The following is a 23123-nucleotide window of genomic DNA, read 5'->3' as shown; positions in this document are numbered from 1 at the left end:
GCGGCCCCGCAGAGCTACCTTCACTCTCGATTACTTCGCTATACATCCAACTGATTGAAGACGAAATTACATATCAGAATCAAGTGCCTGTGTGTGAAGATTAAGCTCTTATTGCAAGACATTGCTCGTCCCGAAGTGAAGGGGGTTCATGGATTCCAGGTCATGTATATTGTGAGCACCCGCACCGAATAAATGATTAAGGTCTATATAACTTCTAATATGTACTATGACAACTATGTCCCATGTATTGCCTGCCACCTCTTCTGATCTTCTTTCCATTTTGCATGTGAATTTTTCAGCTGGGGTATCATCTCAGAAGCACGCTGGATTCCCATGGTACACCCAATCTGCTCCAGCGTGCCAACCACCCAATCGTGGACATGATCCGGGACTCCGGCCGCCCCTCCAGCAACTGCTAGGGGGAAGAGCGTCATGAAAATTCCATTCAGTGGTGGTAGGTGGGATGAGTTATCAGCAGAAATGCCCCGCTGAGAGATCGCCTCATGGCTTGCAGCGCCAGCGCATATGCCAAGTGCCATCGAAGAAATCGTCTCTAATGATTGTTGTCGCTGGGCTATATCTCCTGATGAAGGCTGGCTGAGGCTTGATATTTTGCACACGATCATCTCATTGAGGAGCAGTCGTGTCCAACGATAGTGGTTGAATATCCTCGAGACCCAACCATCCTTGTACACATGGTACTCGCCATAAAACGTGCGATGGTGTGTGTCAGACTTTTGTACATCGTAGGCCCAGCTATCAGGTAAGCTGGCTTCCCACTCGCTGAGTTCGGCCTCGAACATTAACGCTGAGCTGATGACGGCCTTTGTGCCTGGGCTTTGTTGTCGCAAAGATGCATCAAATCTCATAAATCTAACCAGTATGTCGATGAGGTTCACTGCCGGAAACAGCTCTGGTGGCACATTGGACATGGCCTCACGGGACCAGTTCAATGTATCCGGCGCGCCATCTTTCCTGGAGAAGTATTTGACTATCGAAACGAAGTAGAATCCCAATTGCGCCCGATGGTCCGAAGCCGTGAGAAACTTGCGAAATGCTGATTGTTTGAGTAGAGCAGCAGCACCATCTAGATGCACAATCCAGGAGTTCAACTGATTGGGCGCACAGCTCACCATCTGCGAGTTTCAGCTTGTCTGAGCACGAACGAGACTTCGGGAGCGGCTAAAATAGCATACCTCATACAAACTCAACATGACAATCAAAGGGAATGTCCGGTCTGGGTTAGCCTGGGCGGGGCTCCCCACTGCCTCTCGGACAGTCTTGATGACCCGTGCGTGCTTCTCTCTTGACAATATCCGCAGTGACCTATCACGCTGGACATTGGACATGGCAGCCAAGCCAACTGAGACAACAGCATCCCGAATAGACGAGTCAGAATTGATCTGTCTGAAGAAAGTAGAATCCTGCACACTATTTACACGCAGATAGCCACCTACCCTTATGGGCATTGGCGTCACAAAGCGGTTAATAAAGAACCCTAGGCCTTGATCGTCCACAGGAGTGGGTAGGGCAAGGATATTCGGGCTGGATGACGTTTGGTCCCAAATGCATCGGACCACTTCTTCAGGCGAGGGCTCGGCTGGCGATTCAGGTGTGGATATATCAGAGTCTAGAGCCACGCCATCCTCTAGTCTTCGACGGGCTCTCGATTTGGCCTTCGCTTCGGCACTAAGTTGAGCCGCTCTCTCGTTTTCGCTGCGAAACATAAGAGCACTCAGATCCCGGTAGCCACCACATGGTTTTCCCGCTCTCCTGCATTGTGAGCATACGGGCTCAATTCGGTCACACTACATCAACGGTCAGTCTACAATTGAATATCAAATTGCATCACAAACTTTGATTCTTCTTGTGCGGCAATTTGAGCAATTCTTGCTAGGACGACCGTGATAAGGCATCTGTCATCTGTAGAAATGAAAAAATGGCATCTCTCAAACAGGTAAGGAGTTCGTGGGATTTCGAACGTAGTGATGACAAGGCCAAGATTCCGAGGTTAGACTCGAGTGGAGCTGGACCTGCCAGCCTTGGCGACCTTTCCTAATCGGGTATGCAATTCATCGTCCCTCGATGGCGATGGATCCCCGGGCGGTTGCTTTCATTGGCGGCATCTCTCCCATGTGGCTGTGGTTCTAAATCGCATCGCGATCGGAACCAGAAGCAACTTGCGAGCCTGCTGTAGCTGTGTGGTAACGCCAAGATAAAAAATGCCCAGCACTTTACAAGTTTGACGCTCCGCCACGCAATGGGGGACGGCTTGATTTCAGGCCGAGTTTTTCTTTCCTCTTCTTAAAGGTGGGGGCACCCTGAATACTCTTTCCATCACACTCATTGAAGATGGTTTTAGTTGAGCGTGCGTCGCCCAGAGAGGTGCATGCTTCGTATTATCGTTACAACCCGTCCCTAGCACCAGCTATTGTTGCAGCGGTGCTGTACACTCTTGCCTTTATCGGGACTTTGGTGCAATGGGTTCGATACAGGGCATGGATTTGGGCTATCATGGTAATAGCTGCAGCCAGTAGGTCAACATCCTGACAAATTTGCAGGCGGAACTAATCAATCAACCAGTGGAGGCAGCTGGCTGGATTAGTCGATGCATCTCAGTCGAGAATGTCACCGACAAACCATCTTATTCCGTACAATTCGGTCTGGTCATCCTTGCGCCTGTGCTGATGGCCGCCTGCTGCTACATCATCTTCAGTCGCATCTTGTTTCTGATTGTTCCCCGAGAGAAGAGAACCTTCAAGCTATGCTGGGTGCCACCTCGATTCATCACGCCGCTCTTCGTCGGATTTGACATCGTCGCTCTATTGCTCCAGATGGGCGGCGCAATCATGATCACTTCAGTCAGCGATAGTGACAGAAATGCAGCAGACAAGCTCAACACTGGAAAACATGTCGCTCAAATTGGCGTGATTGTCCAGCTGGCGGCTTTTGGTCTGTTCGCTGTGGCTGCAGTTCGCTTCAATTTTACCTCCAAGCGCTTCACCGATGTTGTCCGTGAACGGTATGAGAGCTTCGGCGAGAAAGAGCACATCATTGGCGGCGTTGCCAAGAACAAGCATTGGCCAGTTTTGTTGCGAGTCGTCAACTTCACCACGATCTTGATTCTGGTTTGTGATCCCTGAACTATCTGTGCTTCAATCGCTGACTTGTCCCAGGTTCGGTCTATTTATCGACTGGTTGAATTCACGCAGGGCACCACGGGGTACTTGAACACCCACGAATGGCCTTTGTACATTTTCGATGCGCTTTGTATCTACCCTTGTGTGGCGCTTTTCGTCTGGTGGCATCCATCAAGGTACTTGCCTTGGATGGGACTTCGGCTACCCAAAGAGGCACGGTAGTAGTCATGGTTCTGAGCAGCTTGATGGGGGTGTAGACTAGACCATGCATTTGATTGATATCAGAGCGTCGGCGCCTTTGTGTTTCAGCGTTTTCAGCGTTTCAGTGCTTATATCAAGGTAGAAAGCATAGCGGGATCGGCATCGGAGACAGGAATATGAAAGGAATGCAGTAATACGCAAGGTTCCAGGATCTGTAAGCATAGAATGTCGAGATTAAATCCATCAGCCCTATCGTAAACTGTACCTGTCAAGGGAATTCATGAGGAGCCCCTAAACACTCCTGCATAGGAGTGGTATGTTTTGATTGAAAGCGGTACCTGAACGTGGGTCCCGCAGGACCCAGATCTTTCGACACACCTTGGCCTCTTCTTAACCACCTTCTGGCGCAATGATTGAATTCTTGTAGCTGTGAACCACCAAGCTCATCAATATGGAGGGACTCTTTACTCTGCTCGCTCTGAGCATTGTGATGGCAATTACGTGAGTATTCCGCGGACACGACCCAATCCGGTGGCTAATTCAGTGTACAGGTCATTTGTCGTCGGCTCATTACCTCTCGCCTTTACCCTCTCCCCCTCACAGTTGCGCTTGATTTCCTCGATTGGAATGGGCGTGCTGGTGGGGACATCTCTGATTGTGATTATTCCCGAGGGTATCGAGACTCTCTACAGCGCCAATGCCCGCAGTCGCAAACAACTCCACACCCGCGAAACGAACGTGAACTGGCAATACCAGGCACCGACCGTGGCCACATTCGGCTCCAGCGAAAACAGCGCCTCAAACGTAGCGACTACCCCTGTCCCAAGCCTACTTCTGGAAAGAGACCAAGTCTCCGAGTCGCAAACACTCTACGTTCGGAAGGACGACTCTACGAGCGACAAGTCGGATGAGGATACCCATGAAGATGAGGAGAACTCCCCCCATGCATGGATTGGAATCGCCCTCATCAGTGGATTCATTTTGATGTACCTCGTCGACAAGCTCCCCGAATTCGCTGCCCCTACCAAGATCGACCGCACGCCCTACCATATCTCCCTTGATAACCTCGGGTCTGGACTACGACGGGGCTCATCCCCTTCGCGCGAGGGCGGCTTATTGGAAACAAACCATTCTCGCCGCGGACACAGCTTTGCGACCACGACCGGTCTGGTGATCCATGCTGCAGCCGATGGTATCGCTCTTGGGGCTTCTAGCTCCGATACCGGGTTGAGTTTCATTATCTTCTTGGCGATCATGGTACATAAAGCGCCCGCATCGTTCGGACTGACATCTATCCTGCTCAAGCAGGGACTGTCAAGCCGCACTGCCAGGGCGCATTTGCTGGTATTCAGTCTTGCGGCTCCTCTGGGTGCCTTGGCCACATTCCTGTTTGTACAGATGATGGGATCTTCCAGCGCTGATGAGGCGGGTACTCTTTGGCGGACTGGAATGCTCCTGCTTTTCTCCGGTGGTACTTTCTTGTGAGTCTTTTCTTTCCCATGCCTGACACCCGACCTCCCACTGACCCTTTTCAGGTATGTTGCGATGCACACGATGCAAGAGAATGGCCCCGGATCGTCGCCGCGTGAACTACCTGTCAACGGATACGGTGACCGAGACCAGAACGGCTCGGACAAGTCTATGAGAGACCTGATCGCGTCTGTGTTGGGTATGATTCTGCCCCTGTTCTTGCAGTTGGGGCATGCTCATTGAGCACATGTACCACACTTCTCTCGCTGGGCATTTGTTGCGACACATAGCTGGCAGACCGACTTTAGCTTAGATTGGAATAAGGGAATAGTTAGATTTCTTGTATAACTGCTTGTTTGGAAAGGTGTCCTGTATTGGTCATAATTGCATGATTTTTCCACGATCACACCTACGTAGTTGTCAGTTGCGAGACTACTTAAGGCCAGATGACCCCCGAGGTGCGGGCCCCGGTGATTCACGATGTCATCCGCAGGGTGATGACAACATTCGTCAGTCTCGTCAGTCTGTATCATCGAAACCCCGGAGTTGTTCCATGGTCGAATACCGCGAGCCGCATGTATCCCGTGGGCGAGCGAAGTTTGCCTGCGCTAAAGCGACTCAGGCCTCGGACTTCACCGTTTTGCCTCTTTGCCATTGAGATTTGATTATTGAACATTTCAAGGCAAAGGCAAAAGGCAAAAGACCAAAGACATCGAACATCAGAATATAGCATGTACAGAAGACGATCCCTACCGGATGCATGAAACGTCTCCCCCCCATATCGGATCGAGTCCGGAGAAGAGCTTGGCGGCTTTGTCAGAGATGGTCACGACATCTCCGCTTGGAATGTTCCTAATTCTTCATATCGTCTTTTATCTCATTGGAAGTGAATTTTCGGACCGACCGAGCGAGGGAAACTAACGAGGGAAAAAAAAAGGAGATTTATAAATTAACTTGCATTCACCATCATACCCTCGGAGAGTTTCTGGTCTCACCTCCCCTTCCCTCGGCCAGCCTCTCCCTCTCATCCGACATCATACCCCCGACACCCCATGCCGACCTGGGATTTGATACCCAGTGCGTCGCGATAAATACCGGACAAATAGGAGGGTTGCTCTTTTCGCCGTGGCGGTCTCAGCCCCTATTCAACCGCCATGGATCCTCGTCGGGCCTCCCTCAGTGACATGGAAGATGGGCTGAATGCGCATACATCCGAACCGTTGGACTCTCTTAATCAAACATCGCATGACACCTCCACACCCTTCACTACAACTCCCTCCCGATCTCTCAGTACCAAGAAAGTGGGCACTCCTTTACCCGCCAACCTATTACCCTCGGCGCCCGCATCACCCCCGACCCCAGCACCCAGTCCGACCCCCCATCAAAGACCCCCGAACTGGCACACTACCGACGATGATGAGAATGGCTTCCTGTTGAATCTTCGCATTCACTTCAGCACACTATCGAACGCCCGGAAACAAAGACTCCTGGAGGGTCTTTTGGACGTATGCGACAGCCAGCAGTTGAGCTTTGTGTCGAGTTACGTTGGCCCCCGATTGCGGAAAGACCCATTTCAAGTTTTCCCCAACGAGTTATGTTTAAGGGTAGGTTGATACTCGTCGAGTCTTTACGATCTAATACTGATGTACACGCCTAGGTTCTCTCCTTTATCGACGACCCCAAGACTCTCGCCAGGTCCTCGCAGGTATCAAGGCGCTGGCGAGAGTTATTAAATGACGACATAACTTGGAAAAATCTATGCGAAAAACACGCATATTCAGTGCGTCGAGTCCTAGAGGACGAAGGGGACCTCGTCGACCCCTTCACCGCCCATCCGGTGGACTCGGCCCCCGGCGCACGCGCCTTCAGTGGCCTGCAGCGGCGCTTGACCGCGTCAAACGGGCAGTCGACAGAGAGTGCACCGGAACTTCCCCGCACTCTATCCGGAGAATGGTTGCCTCCGACTAGCTTCCCCTCCCGAAGACGTCGCACCCGACCGGTCTCTTATCGCTCACAGTTCAAGCAAAAATACATGGTTGAGTCTGCTTGGAATAAGGGTGGTCGGTGCACCCAGCGCCACATCACTCCCGACCAAGGTGTGGTAACAAGTCTCCACCTCACCCCGAAATACATCGTGGTAGCATTAGATAATGCGAAGATCCATGTATACGACACCAACGGAGACAACCAAAAGACACTCCAAGGACATGTAATGGGAGTATGGGCGATGGTACCTTGGGACGACATCCTAGTCAGCGGAGGCTGTGACCGCGAAGTTCGAGTTTGGAACATGGCCACAGGGTAAGATATCCCCGTTCATGATATATATGGGGTAACACTAATGCTCGACAGTGCCGGGATCCACCTTCTTCGAGGTCACACATCAACAGTCCGTTGCTTGAAGATGTCTGATCGCGACACTGCCATCTCAGGATCGCGAGACACAACGCTTCGTATTTGGGACCTTGCCACGGGAACCTGTCGCAATGTTCTTGTAGGTCACCAAGCAAGCGTCCGGTGTCTTGCGATCCATGGCGATATTGTCGTCTCAGGTAGTTACGATACAACCGCGCGGATTTGGAGCATCTCCCAAGGACGCTGTCTCCGCACGCTCTCAGGCCATTTCAGTCAAATATATGCGATTGCATTTGATGGCCGGCGCATTGCAACTGGAAGTTTGGACACCAGCGTTCGGATCTGGGATCCGAAATCTGGTCAATGTCATGCCATTTTGCAAGGTCATACGTCTTTGGTCGGTCAATTACAGATGCGGGACGACACCTTGGTAACAGGTGGCTCGGATGGCTCTGTACGTGTTTGGTCTTTGACCAAAATGGCTCCTATCCACCGACTTGCGGCACATGACAACAGCGTCACGAGTCTGCAATTCGACAAGACCCGCATTGTCAGCGGTGGAAGCGATGGTCGTGTTAAGGTTTGGAACTTGCAAACTGGTTCTTTACTCCGAGAGCTTTCATCCCCAGCCGATGCTGTTTGGAGGGTTGCTTTCGAGGATGAGAAGGCAGTCATCATGGCGAGCCGATCTAACCGCACCGTCATGGAGGTACGTCACTCACCAGCCTAAAACAATTTCTCAGTTAACTAACCCATATCAGGTCTGGTCCTTCTCGCCGCCAGAAGAAGAATACGACGAACTTGCCCTCGAAAGTGCCTCGAGTACTCCCGGGTTCAGCTCCGTCGATGACAGCGAGTTGTCAGTGACTCCTCGACGCAGAAAGCTGTTCTCCGACCCCCCACCTTCCATCCCAGGCACTGATAGCGATGCGCCAATGCCAGACGCTCCCTCCTCATAATCCAGCATTTACCGATCTGAATCTCATTTCACATCCTAACGATAACGCATATCATTTTGTTTGTCATATTTATTTCTCCATTTTTTTTTTTCGAGCGTGGGGAGGTGTTTGTCTGGGGGTGCTTTGCCTGTGGCGGCGTTCCTCGGGGTGTGTAGAGCACCAAGTGGTTGCATATTTGGTGTTGCAAGTGTTTGGCTGTCTCGTTCCTGTTTGGACTTTTCACACTTGTGAAGTCACCATGCTGGAGTTTCAGTGTCTCATTATCATCTTAGTTTATATCACCCATCTCGGTGTTTGTGGTTTGGCACATGATACCTAGGTACCTTTTTGGAAATATGGAATGTGATCTATATACTCTGTTCTCATCTTCATGCCCAGGTGACCCCTTGGAGGCTACATTGTAAAACATGCTATGTGGAAAACTCTCGATGAAGGTTCTGTCTACAAATTTCCAAGGTTGAAGCCCTGGGACCTTGGATTTTGGGCAATCGACGCATACTAGCTTGTGGTAGCAAACCCCCGGATGCAGAAATGAAGGGCCCAGATCTAGCATTTATGGATGGGAAGGGCAACTGGAGCTCAGCTCAAACAATTCCAAAGTTGCTTCACGAGTCTGAGGTGATTTTAGCTAACAGGTCATCTATGTGCTAAAGATACCAATCATCCCGAGGTCATCGCCGCCAACATTCTCGTCTTCGTAGATAGCGACAGCGGCTAAACCCAATCAGGCAAGTTCAGAGAGAAAGTGACAAAGCAATCAGCCCAAATTGAATACAACCAATCAGATCAATTTCTTCATAGTTACTTCTGGAGAATCGGAGTAGTTGGCACATTCAGGTGGATAGTCAAAAAGATAAAGCAGAAAATGGAACGAATATCTATGCCCACCACCCCTCAAAAGACGTTCAATCTCGACTTTCCCTTTTGATTTGTCTCAGAGCTCAAAGCCTTAGGAAAATACGCTGAGCATTCCCTCTGGAATCGCATCTACAGCATGGATCTCTCTACTTCAATAGTAGGGTCGAAGGTCCTAAGTATTCCTGTGATATGGCTTCCTGGTCTATTGTTACTTGGCCTGGCCGTCTGGTGGCTTCGAATGCCTAAGAAAGTATGTCTCGATATCGGCTACAACAGATATTCTATGCCGAATTCTTAAATACATCTTGATAACACCTAACAATACCAGGTTGCCAATACGATGAGTAACTTGCCTTCTCTTGGAGAAGACACCAAGATTGTTTCAGCCGAACCTTTTGATCTAAGCCTAACCAAGCCGCCGAGATTCTGGCCCTTCAAGCCAAATTATCACTTGACCATGGGTATGAGCCTTATTCTGTCCTTATACAACAAGCATTGTTTTTGACGACCGCTGTAAATACACAGGCATTGAAAATCTAGACCCCAAAGACCTACTTCTTTTCGACCAAACCTATTTGGAACGTCTTCCTCTGCGCCAGTCTCTTCTGCGCGAACATCCTGAGGATGTGATTGGAATCACCGACTCTTCAAATGAACGAATTCGACTTGCCGTGCAGGAGCTATACAACTACCTTTTCCAAACATATCTACCCTCCCGCTACCCTTCGCAATTTAGACTGTGCAGTGAGAGAGGCAGTCATTTGGTTGAGAACACGGTGACGCATCAGACCATAGCAGTGAAAATGGACGACTCAACCACTCTCCGCAAAGCTCTGTCATTAATCGCCGAAAATATCGACGAAGACTTCTTCATTCTTTTGCCGCATGAGCAAGATAACGAGCACGGCCCACAAGAAGTATACATCCTCGAAGCATATGCAGCATGTTTCCCATCAGGCTTCAAACCCAGAGACAAGATTGGCAAAAGGTTAGCTGATATCCATGCCCCCGTCCCGGGATATAAAGAGAAACTGGAGAAAAGCATGGATCGTTTCTTTGCTAGGCTGGAAACGGGAAGACTGGTGAAGCGAATCAATTGGAGCTTGACTGTGGATGAGGAGTTGCACTCCAATTTTGGCAAAGGCGGCATTGCTCTAGAAGGAAAGCTGGAGCACTTGAGTCTAGAATATCTAGATTTGGACAAGGTATGTCTTTCACTACAGCTCTCATCATTGTTTCTAACACTTACTTCGGATAGACGTTCGTTCGTTGTGAGCGACAGACGCTGCATCGCCTACCACAGTCAAAAGCCATCGTTTTCGCATTTCATACTTATTTGTATCCCATTCGAGATGTCAAGGCTGCGGGATGCGGAGAAGATCTTGCCGCTGCTATTGATGGATTGCAGAATTCGAAGATTCCCAGAATTTTCACTTACAAGAATGGAGACAAGTGGGCAGACGCAGTGAGACAATTTCTTCGAAATTGACGCATCTATATACCTAGCATAACAAAATTTCTGAAAAGTATGATGCCCCTATATCCCCAATCCCTAATTCTCGGTTCACGGCTTAGCCAAGACTTTCTTCGAAGGTTTGGTCGACCAACCCCGGTCATGACTACGTGACAATAGCTTTCTCTTGTTACCAACTGATTTTAAGGCCTATAATCTCTATAGAGTGGATAGTAAATAGTTAAAGTGACAGCTAAAAAGACAGCTGGAAGGATAACCAAAAAGATAGTTGAATAATATGTCTAGATATCCATGATTTACACAATAGTATCTTTTATACAAGTAAGCTATGGCATCTGGTAAATATTGATCAACTCTGGTATTAACAGAAGGAATGGCAATAGGAACCTCTCAGATCAAGCCAATACATCACTACTCCTGTGTAGAACTGACTATAATTGTCTTTTGGCCGCGGCACTGATGCTTGTCTTGTGTCTACCTATGGATGCAGGATCCGAACAAGCCTGGAATACCAGTAGAGACAAATGTCGAAAAGCGAAGTAATAGAAATAGATTCATAGGAAGATAATAAGGCGAAGTTGAATGAACAAACAACCTCTTTGCTATTTGAAAATATCGATGTCCTCATGGCCTCAGGGACCGCCCGTCATGGGTGGCACCCCGCAATATCTGACTTTCCCCCGACATCGCTCGCTTCAACTACTGTGATGTTAAATGTTCGCGCTGACTCCTTGTCGTCAGATCGTCAAGTTGCTGCCAAAGGTAAACTCTTCATTTTCTCTTGTCCAGGCTATATCTCAAATTTTCAGGTTGTCGCCAGTGCACCAGGCGACGTATAAATTGTGATCGGAGCACTCCAAATTGCCGAAAGTGCACTATCCGAGGATATCAGTGCCCGGGGTACGACTCATTCCAACTCAAATGGGTCCACAATAAAGCCACCAACAAGCCTCACTTTAAAGAAAAATGGACTGGGAAACTGGACAATCTAGCGAAAACGGCAACATTCACCCACGACGCTCAGATTCCAGAGTCTTGTCAGCAACCTGGCCACCATTCATCTGGAGATGACCACACCAATCCTCATCTAATCTTTGAGGACCCATCGACCGATCATTGCTTGATCGATGGCCACACGTGGTTCAACCTTGCAAGCACGCTCTTCACTCACTTCAGCTGCCATGTCACTCCCCGGCTGACCTGGGTTGACCGACCAGATCACCCCTGGCGGACAGTCATTTCACCACTTGCAACGAGAGATAACTGCCTACGTCTCTCAGTTCTGAGTCTTGCAGCGGCTCATTTATCGGTCACGTCAAGTCACAGCCTCACCGCACACGACACTCGAAGCATAAGCCGCCGCCTTCGGGACCTCAGCATTCATATGCTGAATAGAAAGATTGGCCTCGAACTAGCAGGATACACCTCTACTACCAATGAAACAAACCATGAGTCGAACTTGATCGAGATTATGGCAACAACGCTTGTCCTATGCTATGGAGAAATGATGATACCAAATTCGACCGACTGGAGCCTCCACCTACAAGCTTGTGGCACGCTAATCAAGAGATATAGCTGGTGTGGCCAGCCAGGAAAGCACTCGGATGCTATAGACTTTGTTGTGAAGGAGGTTGCAGATATTGAAGTCTTCCGCAATATGGGTGCTTTTGCAAAAGACCAGGTCTTCATCGCCGATACCATTCAGCCCCAAGCGAATCTTGATAGCTATTTCAAGACATTCATGGGATTATTTCGTGAGATTACAAGCGAAGAAAGACGCAGACAGAATATACTCAAGACGGGTCGGTCTCTTTTCATGACCGACATGAGCATTTGGCTAGACAAAGCCAAAAATGCCTACATGCGTGCTTCGAATGACACCGCATGGCTCTCTACCATACACGAAGATGATATTCGACAGCGTATGGAGGCCACCATTCGCGCAGTCTACCATGCAGTCTGCATTTACAGTCATCAAGCTCTTGCAGCGGATATCGAGAGCAAAAGGCAAATCGAAAGCTCCATCACGTTACTAGAGAACGAGATTGAATTTCTCACCACTGGCTCAGCCCATATGTTCTCTCATGATATATTCGTCCCTTTGTTCATTCTAGGTACGGAATGCTGGCAGAGTAAGTCAAAGCAGGAAAGAATCGAAGCGCAATTCATGGACCTGCTTTCGTCAACTGGGATATGGTGCAACTCGACTGCGCTTCGGTTTCTCAAATCTTACTGGGAAAGCACCGAGTTCCATGCAAAAGGAAGTTGGATTCGATACGCTCGAGAAACAGAGGAGCAAAATGGCCCTTTTCTTGTATTTTGAGAGATGTGTGGAGTACAACTATGAAGACGATGTGACAGATCTGATGCATGCGCCTAGGAAGGTTCCGCTCCGATATGGGGCTCCCTATTAATAGTTGCCCTTTGGTAACAATTTTCTCCTTCTCATGACTTAACCACGAAAGTATTTTGTGAATCTAGACTCTATGTTTGACTCAATTTTGGGAGAAATGGCCCGATTTATATGCCTGACTAAGCGGGTTTGCAATTGCTCCGATTCCAAGGCTATGCCGGATACTCTGGGGTTGTCTCGGGCGTAAACCCAACGTCTCCCCGACCTCAGAGGAACTTCAAGTGGGAAGTGTTTGAAAGAAACCTCCTTTCTTTTCCAAGGACAATTCTCGCATCTCATAAAATGTGCATGTACTTCTTTTGGACTAGGCAGCCGAGTTGATCCAGCTATTCATGACACACAACGATCCTACGCCTGTGGAACCCAAATTGATTCCGACATTTTGTGACCCGCAGTCCCCATTGCGGCCGTTTGAAGACCTTGCACGTATACGTATCGAGACATTTTCGGCTGTGAACAATGGTCTATGGCGGCAAGCCGAGCACCGGATGTTACCTTTGTCGTAAGCGGAAGATAAAGGTATGTTTTAGCCTCGATTCTAGCTCATTGCCCCGCTCTGCTTAGTGCTTCTATTCTCTTGCTGCTTGGTCTACTATTTGACTTCTTGTGTTGCTTTCGGTCTTCCGTTGTTGTGTTTGACAAAAGACAAATGCTGAAATACCCTCCAGTGCGATGAAGCACACCCGGAGTGTCGAAATTGCAAAATCTATGGCCGGCCTTGTCCAGGCTACCGACCAGATGCAGTCTTCCGCAATGAGACGAGAAAAGTTGAACGGATGGTGAAGAATGGCGGAAACGCGAACGCCAGCGGCAGCGGAGAAAGCGCGCCCTCTTCGGATACTTCGGTATCATCCGTTGTCTCTCTCCGACGCAGAAATACTCACCAAGGTCATTCTGATGGCCCATTAAATCTATATACGCCTGCGGATTCTACTTGGGAACAGCGTGCGCTGTGCTACTTCTTTGACCAATATACCATCAAAGCGGACGAGGATGGCGGTCATCTGGACTATCTTCCTCCGCTATACGCCCGTGAGATAGATCGAAATAGCGATTCCAGCTCCTCTTGTCTGAAGTGGGCAGTTGATGCCACGGCATTGATGACATTGGCCAATGCCAAAAACGCACCTCTTCTCATGAACAAGGCCCGGCTAGGCTATGGCAAAGCTTTGCGTGGCTTGCAGGAGGCTTTAAAATCGCCGGCACATGCGGTGAAAGATGAGACATTTGCATCGGTCGTCCTGCTCTCTTTATATGAGGATATTTCCGGTGAGCGGAATGGTCTGCTCAGCTCGCATACAGCGGGCTTCGAATTTTTGATGAAACTCCGAGGCGAAGGGCAGATGGATCATCAGCGTGGCCGTGATATGTTCAATTTTGCTTATACCCACACTGTAAGTTTTGGACAAAATATGAATTTGCGCAGAGTCAGGCTAATCGTCACCTAGTACGTTGAAATTCTTGCATTGGGAGACAATCCACGCTTCGACCTCGAATGGGTCCATGGAATACTAGACAGCAAAAATCCCGTTGAACAACTCATGCTTTCAGCATCTAAGATAACCCAGCTTTTCTCCTCCATGCGGTCTTCGCCACAGCCCCCAGACCAGATGACCGTGGAATCATGGATTTCCGCCAGTCGCGAGTACGACGCCGAACTTTCCCAGTGGACCCAGACTCTTCCGGACCGATGGCTACCACTAGTCGTGTATTCAGCCCAAGGCGAGTCGCTTTTGACATATCAACGAATTTCCAACGCCATCATCTGGTACTATTATCGCGCGGTGCGAGTGATGCTGCAACAGCTCCTTCTCGGACTGAGCCGGACTCTTTCAACTATAAAAACCGTTAATAAACAAGGGTCCAACTTCCCTGAAAGCTGCCCCGAAAAAGACGGGGATTCCCCCAGTGACTCAGATCTGCGTGCTGTTATTCGCGAAATGACAACGGATACCTGTCGCAGTATCCCCTTCTCGCTGGCAGACGTTGACTCCCTCGGGCGTCCCAACACGGCAGACAGTCCGCTTCAGATCCGCGCTGCTCAAGCATATGGTCTTCTCTGGCCTCTTTGGTATGTGCTTTCCTGTGGTCTGCCTACCGAGGCACAGGTACAACAGATCAGAACGGTCTTATGGCGAGTTGGATCCAATCTTGGAATCAAATTAGCATTGGTACTTGCTCGCGAAGCAGAAAGCATTCGCGGAGAGCCAGATGATGTTGCGCCGACGGGTATGGGGTTCGGATCTTGAGCAGTGAATATCTGAGGTACTGCCGGGATCGATTACTGCACCACCAAATCAATCACCGACACTTCTCATTTCTGTCAGCCTCAGCTTTCACAGACCTCCCCGCTTCAAAATGATTGCGTGGGCGAAGCTATTGTCCAAGGGAGCTTTGCTTGTTCGCCCGAGGGTGGACCATGCGCATGTTTCCGTCGATCCCCCAGGTCGTGTGATGGGAGTTAACTCAAACATTCGCTTGACTGGCGCCACGATCTCGCATGTACAAACCTGGGAAGAATTCCGGAAGATCGCGGCCGCCCGCTCCATGGTGATCAAAATGCGAAACGAGACAGCCATCCTGATTTCCTTCAGTGTTGGAAGTGATCTAGAACGAGTGGGTCTACACGCGCGCATTTCCCCTCCAGTTTTGAGCCGGCCGAAAATTATCAAGCTAAAGATATGCAATGTCTAAGCTTGTTTGGGAGATCAAGCTGAATTATGTGGAGATGGGCTGAACTAGCGCAGTATGTATAAGTCAAGCATAAATAAATGGAAGTTATGCCGTGGGATATGGCCAAATCGGGCAGTGCTGGATAACTCGGCGCTGCCCAGCTGGACTTGCCGGATTCCGGTAATCATGACGTCATGCTTCTTATCATCTTTGATAGAGTCCAGTACTATACTCACCTTCAACTGTACATGTTAAAGCAAAGAGACAAAGAAAATGTGAGAAATAAAGCCGATTTAGGCATAGAGAAGTAGTGGAAACTCCGAACAATTATGGCCAGGTACTCGGAACCAAAAGAAGGTCCAAGTAGAACGCGATAAGCCGGGAGCCGTTCGCATTAGTCCTCTGACGACATATGAGCTTAGCCCATGGCTGTCCAAGGTTACATATGCAGCCTCTAAACTATCATACTTGAACTTTTTGTTTTTACTTATCTCCTTTCTCTCATCCTCTCCCCTCTTCCCCCTCTCCGCTCTTCCTCACATCCTAGCTTGTTCATCATGGCAACTCAAGAACGCAAGCTTCCCTTGGGCAAGATCGAGCCCAACTCGCTCAAGTACTTCCTCAGCTGTGGTGCTGGAGGTATCATTGGTAGGTGCACTCTACCTGTCTGACGCGAAATATACTAACCATTCCAATTCAGCCTGTGGTAGGTGACAGCTTCCCGAAGTAAACACTGAGCTATTCAATTGACATCACCTAGGACCTACTCACACAGCTGTCACACCCCTCGACCTTGTAAAATGCCGACGCCAAGTCGACCCTAAGATCTATACCTCAAACGTCCAAGCATGGCGCACCATCTTCTCCAAAGAAGGCCTGCGCGGGGTCTTCTTCGGTTGGTCCCCCACCTTCGTGGGATACTCTTTCCAGGGTGCCGGTAAATACGGTCTTTACGAATACTTCAAGCACCTGTACGGCAACCAGCTGTTCCCCGAGACCAACCGTACCCTCGTCTTCCTAGGCGCCAGTGCCTCGGCCGAGTTCTTTGCCGATATGGCCCTGTGTCCCATGGAAGCGATCAAGGTTCGCATGCAGACCACGCTCCCACCATATGCTTCCGGATTGCGGGATGGCTGGGGCAAGATTGTCGCAAAGGAGGGCTTTAGCGGGCTATACAAGGGTCTGTACCCACTTTGGGCGAGACAGATCCCCTACACGATGACCAAGTTCGCGACCTTTGAGGAGACAGTCAAGATCATCTATAGCAAGATGGGTAAGCCGAAAGAGGAGTATGGCCAATTGACGCAGACTGGTGTCAGTTTCCTTGGTGGTTACATTGCTGGTATCTTCTGCGCTGTGGTCAGCCATCCAGCAGATGTTATGGTCAGCAAACTGAATGCTGATCGCAAAGGTATGTACTCGATCTGCTAGCGTGTCTGATTTGCGCGATGTTGTATGCTAACTGCTTCTCTCTTCAGCTGGTGAGGGTGCAATGACCGCTGTGTCTCGCATTTACGGTAACATCGGGTTCTCTGGTCTTTGGAACGGATTGCCTGTTCGTATTGTGATGCTTGGAACCTTGACTGGTTTCCAATGGCTCATGTAAGTTCTTTGTTCCGACTCGAGAATATGTACAGTGCTGACATCCATTAGCTACGACTCCTTCAAGGTTTTCCTCGGACTACCCACCACTGGGGGTCACTAAGTGGCATTTTGAGTAATTTTGCGTCTTTCACATCATATATGTACGTAGCAGGGAATAATGGAGAAATTTACTTGGTTTTCAAAATCCAACCTGTCATGTAGAGTCTAGACCGCCTTTATATTGCATGGCAGAATAATGTGGTTTTGGGGATCGTCGCATCACGGCCCTGTTGTTCGGCGGTGCTTCCCATTCATCTTCTCAATTTCATCCTTCGCCCCATTGACGTGTCACCTATTCACCAGTCTCTTATATACCCATTCAATTCCCTGGGATTCCTCCCCTTCAGATCCTATATCTTGCATCAACCCCTTCGCACCCCGTCAACAGGTCTCAGCTCAGGATACCCTGTTGCACCGAGATCCGCCCACCGGCCCCTTCGTCACAAAATCACCAATAATTCAATTAAATATTCCGATCCTCCATCATGGAAGCTTCACGCCCACACACCTCGGCTCCACCCTCAAACCCGCCCAGTGTCGAGATCGCCTACAAGCGCAAGTGCATCGCGCTCAAAAAGCGCCTTGCCGAAGTCGAAGCCGAAAACGAGCTTATGCGCACCCGAAACCGCCGAGGAACCCAATACATCCAGAAAATGCGCCTGGAGACCTGTATGCTCCTCGAGCGTCTTTCAAAGGTCACCGGCATGGCCGACGAGGCCAAGGCCGGCGCATCGAACCCGGAACTCCGTGCCCGTGCCGCAGCAATGATGTCCAGCACTAGCCAGGGAGGTGCACACCTAGAAGATGACACTGAAGGAAGCTCTGACGAGCAGCCGCGAACGGTATGTAACAATCGCCCCAGCCCTGGCCCTGGAAGCACTGGGTGACTCACGCGTTCCACTCGGGGGTGTCGCGAATTGAGCTGACTGTATCTGTAGCCTGAAGAGCGTCCTTTGCGCGTGAAGCGCTCGCGCAAGTCTGCTGTTGCTGGTATTGATGGCGAGGAGGATCTTCCTAATGAGGGACATGCGGAATCGGTGGATCCGTCAGGCGCCGCTTTGCCTCGCCTTGCTCCGGCCCCTACGCAGGAGTCGCTGACACACTCTTTCCGTATTCAGACTGGTAGTGGTGGTTCTGCGGATCAGACTCCCGCTGCTGTTGATGGCCCTGAGGCTGCTGCTGAGACTAGTCATGAGGCCAACCATGAGACTGGGACAACGCCGATGGATATGGACAAGGAGGAGGTGAAGGAAGAGCCTAAGGTTGAGCAGCCTTGATCGGGGGGCTTTTCTGCTGCTATAGGGTTGTTCTTATCTCCATTGGGAATGATCCGGGGCTTTTCGATTACTCTCTTCTCTTTTTCCTGTCTTTTATGGGTTCTTTGGCATCTGACTACGATGCGATGCTGGTTACTTCATGATTTTTGTACCTTTGATTAGGCGCTTTGCTTTGTCTGTTCTTCTTTTCTCGGGTTCGTGGAGTTGGCATGGGTACGAATTCATTAAATCTATATGCTATAGGCATAACTGAATTGACTGCTTCAAAGGGTTCTTGGACTCCTCGGTATTCGTAGACCAAAGACAAAAATATGGGGAGGGAACAGCCCTGGAGGGCCCGCCAAAAGCCAGCCTCTGAAGGCATCAAGGAAATGCCCTTGGAAAATCTATAAGAAAATGCGTTTTCTGTGCTCTTGTAGGCACCGAGTGACCATGAACCTTGGAAGATCGAGTTGAAGGCAATGAATGTATGAGATATCATATCTGATTTGAGTAGTGCTTAAACATATCCCATTTAAAGCCATTTCCTTTTCCCATGCCAACCAAAAACCATACCAACTCCGATATTAGGGAAAGAAAAGCCATACTATTGTAAACAGGAAAGGATATGATTATCTGGGGATGTCCTCTTTCATGTACAGTGAAGACTGCCCGGGGTAATTGGCGAGATAGTACAGATGATGCCGGGAGAATGTTGGGTTGCGGGGATTTGTGTTCGTGAACCTGACAAGCATGGCATATTCCTCATCAGCCTCAGGAACATGAGTTCGTGGGTGAGCCCAAAGAAATGCCGAGTGTTCTGGGTAAGGTTCCGCAATCGGTAGTCCACTTCCAGTGCTTTGGGTTTCTAATGATTGCGCATTTGAATGGACGGCAGCAATGTTCTTCGACCAAGTCAGATATGTCGAACCTGACGAGCATATTCTTGGGCTTTTAATCAACTCCAGCGTAGAGGTCGACGACGATGTTGATAGCAGCGACAAGAATCTCCGCCGCGATCAGGACAATTACTGTTATTGTGGTTAGATGAATTTCAATCACGGTGGCGAGAGAACTTACCAATCCATTCGAGATATTCGCCATGGCGATGGGTTAATTGATCCTTCAGCACCGCGAGCAGATCAGCAATAACGTCCAATCGCTCCGTCAGTAAACTGACACGCTGGTCCATCTCCAAGTAGCTTCGGACTGCCTGGTAGACAGGTTCCAGCTGCGGCTCTGCCCAGAAAAGTTCCGGACTATCAAGGACAGATCCCTGCAAATGGATGTTGATACGCAGAATGAAAAGCTCTCCGATCTGCATGTTAATTTGTCGGCGAGTGAGATTGACGCTACCAGTCTGCGCAATCTGAGCGGGCAGCGGTGCGGTATCGGTGATGGTCTCAGAGACGAGGTCTTCGAAAAGAGAAGTCTTCACTGATTGCGCTAAGGCGTGAGAGATCGCGAGCTTGATCATATGGTTTCGGGGATCGCGCAGCGAGATGAAATCGTTGTATATGCGGGCCTGGTACTCGCGCGCATAGTAGAAATTGAAGTTTTCGATTTGCGTGTCGTCGGGACTTAAGATCTGGGTCGCAAACTTCGAGATATCAGAGAGGAATCTTGATTCCTGAGCCGGTGACATGCCCCATATTACAACAGTGCCATAGTCGAAGAGGAACACCTCGGGTGTGTGGATCGTGGTGTCAATGTCGGGGGTGGTTTGGACAACTGCTTGTTCGGTGTGATCGAGTGAGTGACCAGCCTCCTCGTGTAAATCGATCAAATCATCTCTGCGACTCTTTTTATTGTCTTCGACTTCAACCGCGCTGTCCGAATAGCGCCTCTCGCTAGGTCTTCTTTCGGGGTGACCGTTGCCGGTAGGGTCCTGGAAGAACCGAACCCCGTTTTTCTTCTCTTCGTACTGGTAATCAAAAGGCGAGTAAACGCATTCATCGTAAAGCTTGGGATTGGCTCCACGAGTCTTGCTTCGTGACTTCAGGAATTTGATGACGCCTTCAAGGCGATAAGAATTGGCCGTGCAGTAAGCTGTCACTCGAGGTATGCGATCGCGGTCGGCCTTGCCAAGTCGTGCAGCATGGCTTCGTGCGGCGGGATCCTTGATTCGTGTAATTTGTGAGTAGACATCCCGGGGGAAGTCTCCATCAGACCCTTCCTCCTCCTCTGTCACAGGATCCGGGAGCAGTTTAAGCTTCTGCGCTTTCTTTGTTGTTCGCTGGGGGCCAATCTTGGCAGCTGGGTGTGCTGGGTTCGACAAATTATTGAAGGGAGCTCCATGGCTATTGCGACGACGAAGTTTGCTGTTCAGTGCCGAGAGCATGGGCTGACTGCCTGGACGCTGGGCCTGGGCATTGACATTCTGGATGGGAGGTGAACCCGTTTGCAAGGGCCGGAAGGTTGGATCAGAAGCAGACGCAGTGCTGCCGTAGGTGCTAATTTGCGTGAGGGGATTGAATGATACCGATCGCGGCTGCCGGTTCGCCCGTGGTGACGTATTGGCTGGGTCCTGATGCTGGGGCAGCAGAGGAGAATTCTCTGCGGGCGTCATGGCGAAAGAAAATAAGATTTGATTAGACGACAAGCGCCATTGGCGGGTTTTCCAGAGAGAAAAAGCAAAGAACTGAGGTTGAAAGAAAAGTTGGAGGAGCTTGAGCTCGGCTTTCGCACGTGTCCACCTTATTAATCGAATTCTTCCCTTCCAAGGTTGGAAGTCCTTGGCGTTTTTGTATACTTGACTATCCACCATCTACAACTACCTTTTACCTTTTACTTGACAAATATGCTTGAAGTATTTCTCAATTTTCCTAAAGGAATTCCCTCTTTTCAGACTGTACAGTCATTGGGCCCCGAAACCTGACATTTTATGTACACGACTTGCTGCAAACCAGGTTTCACTCCGAACGCCATGCAACCTTAGTAAATGTACCATAGTAACACTCGAATCAAATTCCCCATGTAAATCCCCATTGATTGATCACAATATGGCTGCATCAAACGCGGGGTTGCACAATCGACACCGACTTTCGCCTTGCGCCAATGGGTGTAGGCCCCCAGAAATATTGCCCAATGCTGGCTTCTCGCCCACTTGACATCGACGGGTCATGGTGTCATGCGATATTTGGTGGTAATAGGGATTAATTGACATAGACATGATTGTCTTCAACAATCATGCAGAAATTCATCATGTTCAACGACGAACAAATCCTCCGGGGCCACTTGCTTTCTTCTGGAGCCCGTTGCCCCGCGCTGTAGTACGGGTCTTCTGGAGAAGGCTACTCTTGACGTTACGTCCGACCTTGGACACCCGTGGGGGTAACGCAGGCTTGGAGGTCTTTCGCGAGGATGGTGCATCAAGTACGCGAATGGAAACATCTCCCATATTGACATCCTTGGGGATTTTGTCTGTCTTGTCCAGGAATCGTAGCTTATTTGACTTTTTGGGTAGGGCGAAGAGATCTTCAAGTGGGGGTGTGGGTGGGCGAATAACGGGCTCAGCGTTCAGAATATCGTCGGGAAGCAGAGCGGGGAGAGCGGCACGTCGCGCATCCTGAGTGGTTTCGCCTTGGAGTGTAGTTGTGCTTTCGGACATCATGTCGTCAACTTGGGCTTCCTTGGCCTTGGCCTGCAACTTGCGACGCTCGTCAAGTTTCCGTCGCTTCTCTTTCTTCAGCTGTTCCTCTCTGGTGGTATTGTTAGTACAATTGATTAGACATCACCAATGTTTAGAACATACAATTGTCTCGCTGCTTCTTGCTTCTTTGCCTGTTCCTTCATTTTCGATAGTTGGGCAGAGTTGTTGATGGTCTCTGGCGCATCATCGTCGCTGTCCTCATCTTCTTCATCTTCCATCGAAGCTTCCGGGATCTCTTCTGGTTGTGTATCGATCGGTTCAGGCTCCTCGCTACCAAATCGAATCTTGTTTCCCGCAGGTGCACTCGCCGCATTCACATCGGACGGCTTCTCCGAGTCGGACGAGATATCTGCAGATTTGTTCGTAGTCTGAGGCTTGCTTCTTTGGCGCTTGGTTTCCTGACCATCGGGCTTTCCAGCGCTTGCAGGCCGGGTCTTGCGCTTTCCATTTGCAGACATATTGGGCGCAACCTCTCCACGTCGGGTAGATGTCACCATTTCGATGTTGGTAGGATTAACAGTATCTGGGTCGGGGTGTTCTTCGTGATGTCGCGTGAATAGGCCCTTAGCAGCAGTCACAAATTGGGCTAACATAGAGTGGAAAAAAGATTTGAGACAGAACGTTGGCCCTTCGGGGTACAGTTCCTCAGTGACGAGGTTGGAGCAAAAATAAAAAATCTCTCGGCGATGAGGATTTCCCGAGAGCGGAGACGATAAGAACTTTGATAATGCTATCCTTATCGTGTTTGCACCATTTGCAACAATTGTTGACATCTCTTTACCTCTTCACTTCTTCATACTTTCTACACATCAGCTGTATGGAAAATGTGAGACTTGCATGTTTTGGATGTGCGCACTGTGCCATCTTTCTATACTGACCGTCGCAAAGCTATTGTAGCGGAGATAATTACCTATCCGTGCCAAGGTGGGTACATGGTTTACTCGGACAACGTTACCTAGGTACTCGCAAGGTTGGGTTCCAAGGCTGTAGATGAAATCGGTAATCGAATACTATCTAAACGGCTGCTG

General features: G+C 49.6%; 12 protein-coding genes across 12 annotated transcripts; 9 read left to right on the top strand and 3 right to left on the bottom strand.

Moving 5' to 3' along the window:
- Window positions 1-233: 233 nt before the first annotated feature.
- On the bottom strand, window positions 234-1727 carry N7506_008904 (uncharacterized protein; the record flags this gene model as incomplete). Its single annotated transcript, XM_056958197.1, has 2 exons — window positions 234-1136; window positions 1197-1727. The coding sequence occupies 2 exons, from the start codon at window positions 1725-1727 to the stop codon at window positions 234-236; spliced, it is 1434 nt and encodes a 477-aa protein (XP_056807587.1).
- A 625-nt stretch (window positions 1728-2352) lies between these two features.
- On the top strand, window positions 2353-3362 carry N7506_008903 (RTA1 domain-containing protein; the record flags this gene model as incomplete). Its single annotated transcript, XM_056958196.1, has 3 exons — window positions 2353-2533; window positions 2584-3128; window positions 3177-3362. The coding sequence occupies 3 exons, from the start codon at window positions 2353-2355 to the stop codon at window positions 3360-3362; spliced, it is 912 nt and encodes a 303-aa protein (XP_056807586.1).
- Window positions 3363-3792: 430 nt separating this feature from the next.
- On the top strand, window positions 3793-5054 carry N7506_008902 (Mn(2+) transporter ATX2; the record flags this gene model as incomplete). Its single annotated transcript, XM_056958195.1, has 3 exons — window positions 3793-3842; window positions 3893-4822; window positions 4877-5054. The coding sequence occupies 3 exons, from the start codon at window positions 3793-3795 to the stop codon at window positions 5052-5054; spliced, it is 1158 nt and encodes a 385-aa protein (XP_056807585.1).
- Window positions 5055-5965: 911 nt separating this feature from the next.
- N7506_008901 (F-box/WD repeat-containing protein) lies at window positions 5966-8125 on the top strand (the record flags this gene model as incomplete). Its single annotated transcript, XM_056958194.1, has 4 exons — window positions 5966-6415; window positions 6469-7112; window positions 7164-7875; window positions 7928-8125. 4 exons carry the CDS (start codon window positions 5966-5968, stop codon window positions 8123-8125), a joined length of 2004 nt encoding a protein of 667 aa, XP_056807584.1.
- A 1315-nt stretch (window positions 8126-9440) lies between these two features.
- Window positions 9441-10472, top strand: N7506_008900 (heme-dependent oxidative N-demethylase family protein; the record flags this gene model as incomplete). Its single annotated transcript, XM_056958193.1, has 3 exons — window positions 9441-9444; window positions 9509-10188; window positions 10242-10472. The coding sequence occupies 3 exons, from the start codon at window positions 9441-9443 to the stop codon at window positions 10470-10472; spliced, it is 915 nt and encodes a 304-aa protein (XP_056807583.1).
- A 1369-nt stretch (window positions 10473-11841) lies between these two features.
- N7506_008899 (uncharacterized protein) lies at window positions 11842-12780 on the top strand (the record flags this gene model as incomplete). The annotated part of the gene is made up of 1 exon (XM_056958192.1): window positions 11842-12780. The coding sequence occupies one exon, from the start codon at window positions 11842-11844 to the stop codon at window positions 12778-12780; it is 939 nt and encodes a 312-aa protein (XP_056807582.1).
- Window positions 12781-13329: 549 nt separating this feature from the next.
- On the top strand, window positions 13330-15119 carry N7506_008898 (putative C6 transcription factor; the record flags this gene model as incomplete). The annotated part of the gene is made up of 3 exons (XM_056958191.1): window positions 13330-13389; window positions 13539-14264; window positions 14319-15119. The coding sequence occupies 3 exons, from the start codon at window positions 13330-13332 to the stop codon at window positions 15117-15119; spliced, it is 1587 nt and encodes a 528-aa protein (XP_056807581.1).
- Window positions 15120-15228: 109 nt separating this feature from the next.
- N7506_008897 (uncharacterized protein) lies at window positions 15229-15564 on the top strand (the record flags this gene model as incomplete). The annotated part of the gene is made up of 1 exon (XM_056958190.1): window positions 15229-15564. One exon carries the CDS (start codon window positions 15229-15231, stop codon window positions 15562-15564), a length of 336 nt encoding a protein of 111 aa, XP_056807580.1.
- A 536-nt stretch (window positions 15565-16100) lies between these two features.
- Window positions 16101-17248, top strand: N7506_008896 (putative mitochondrial phosphate transporter Pic2; the record flags this gene model as incomplete). Its single annotated transcript, XM_056958189.1, has 5 exons — window positions 16101-16191; window positions 16244-16249; window positions 16304-16954; window positions 17022-17145; window positions 17197-17248. 5 exons carry the CDS (start codon window positions 16101-16103, stop codon window positions 17246-17248), a joined length of 924 nt encoding a protein of 307 aa, XP_056807579.1.
- A 424-nt stretch (window positions 17249-17672) lies between these two features.
- On the top strand, window positions 17673-18464 carry N7506_008895 (uncharacterized protein; the record flags this gene model as incomplete). Its single annotated transcript, XM_056958188.1, has 2 exons — window positions 17673-18029; window positions 18126-18464. The coding sequence occupies 2 exons, from the start codon at window positions 17673-17675 to the stop codon at window positions 18462-18464; spliced, it is 696 nt and encodes a 231-aa protein (XP_056807578.1).
- Window positions 18465-19397: 933 nt separating this feature from the next.
- Window positions 19398-21012, bottom strand: N7506_008894 (YagE family protein; the record flags this gene model as incomplete). Its single annotated transcript, XM_056958187.1, has 2 exons — window positions 19398-19474; window positions 19524-21012. 2 exons carry the CDS (start codon window positions 21010-21012, stop codon window positions 19398-19400), a joined length of 1566 nt encoding a protein of 521 aa, XP_056807577.1.
- A 639-nt stretch (window positions 21013-21651) lies between these two features.
- On the bottom strand, window positions 21652-22688 carry N7506_008893 (uncharacterized protein; the record flags this gene model as incomplete). Its single annotated transcript, XM_056958186.1, has 2 exons — window positions 21652-22144; window positions 22198-22688. 2 exons carry the CDS (start codon window positions 22686-22688, stop codon window positions 21652-21654), a joined length of 984 nt encoding a protein of 327 aa, XP_056807576.1.
- Window positions 22689-23123: the final 435 nt, after the last annotated feature.

This window comes from Penicillium brevicompactum (assembly GCF_028827555.1).
Source record: "Penicillium brevicompactum strain IBT 35665 chromosome Unknown utg000006l_segment0_segment0, whole genome shotgun sequence".
Classification (NCBI taxonomy): domain Eukaryota; kingdom Fungi; phylum Ascomycota; class Eurotiomycetes; order Eurotiales; family Aspergillaceae; genus Penicillium; species Penicillium brevicompactum.
The sequence above is the reverse complement of the archived record's forward strand: the minus strand, read 5'-3'. Positions and strand labels throughout refer to the sequence as shown.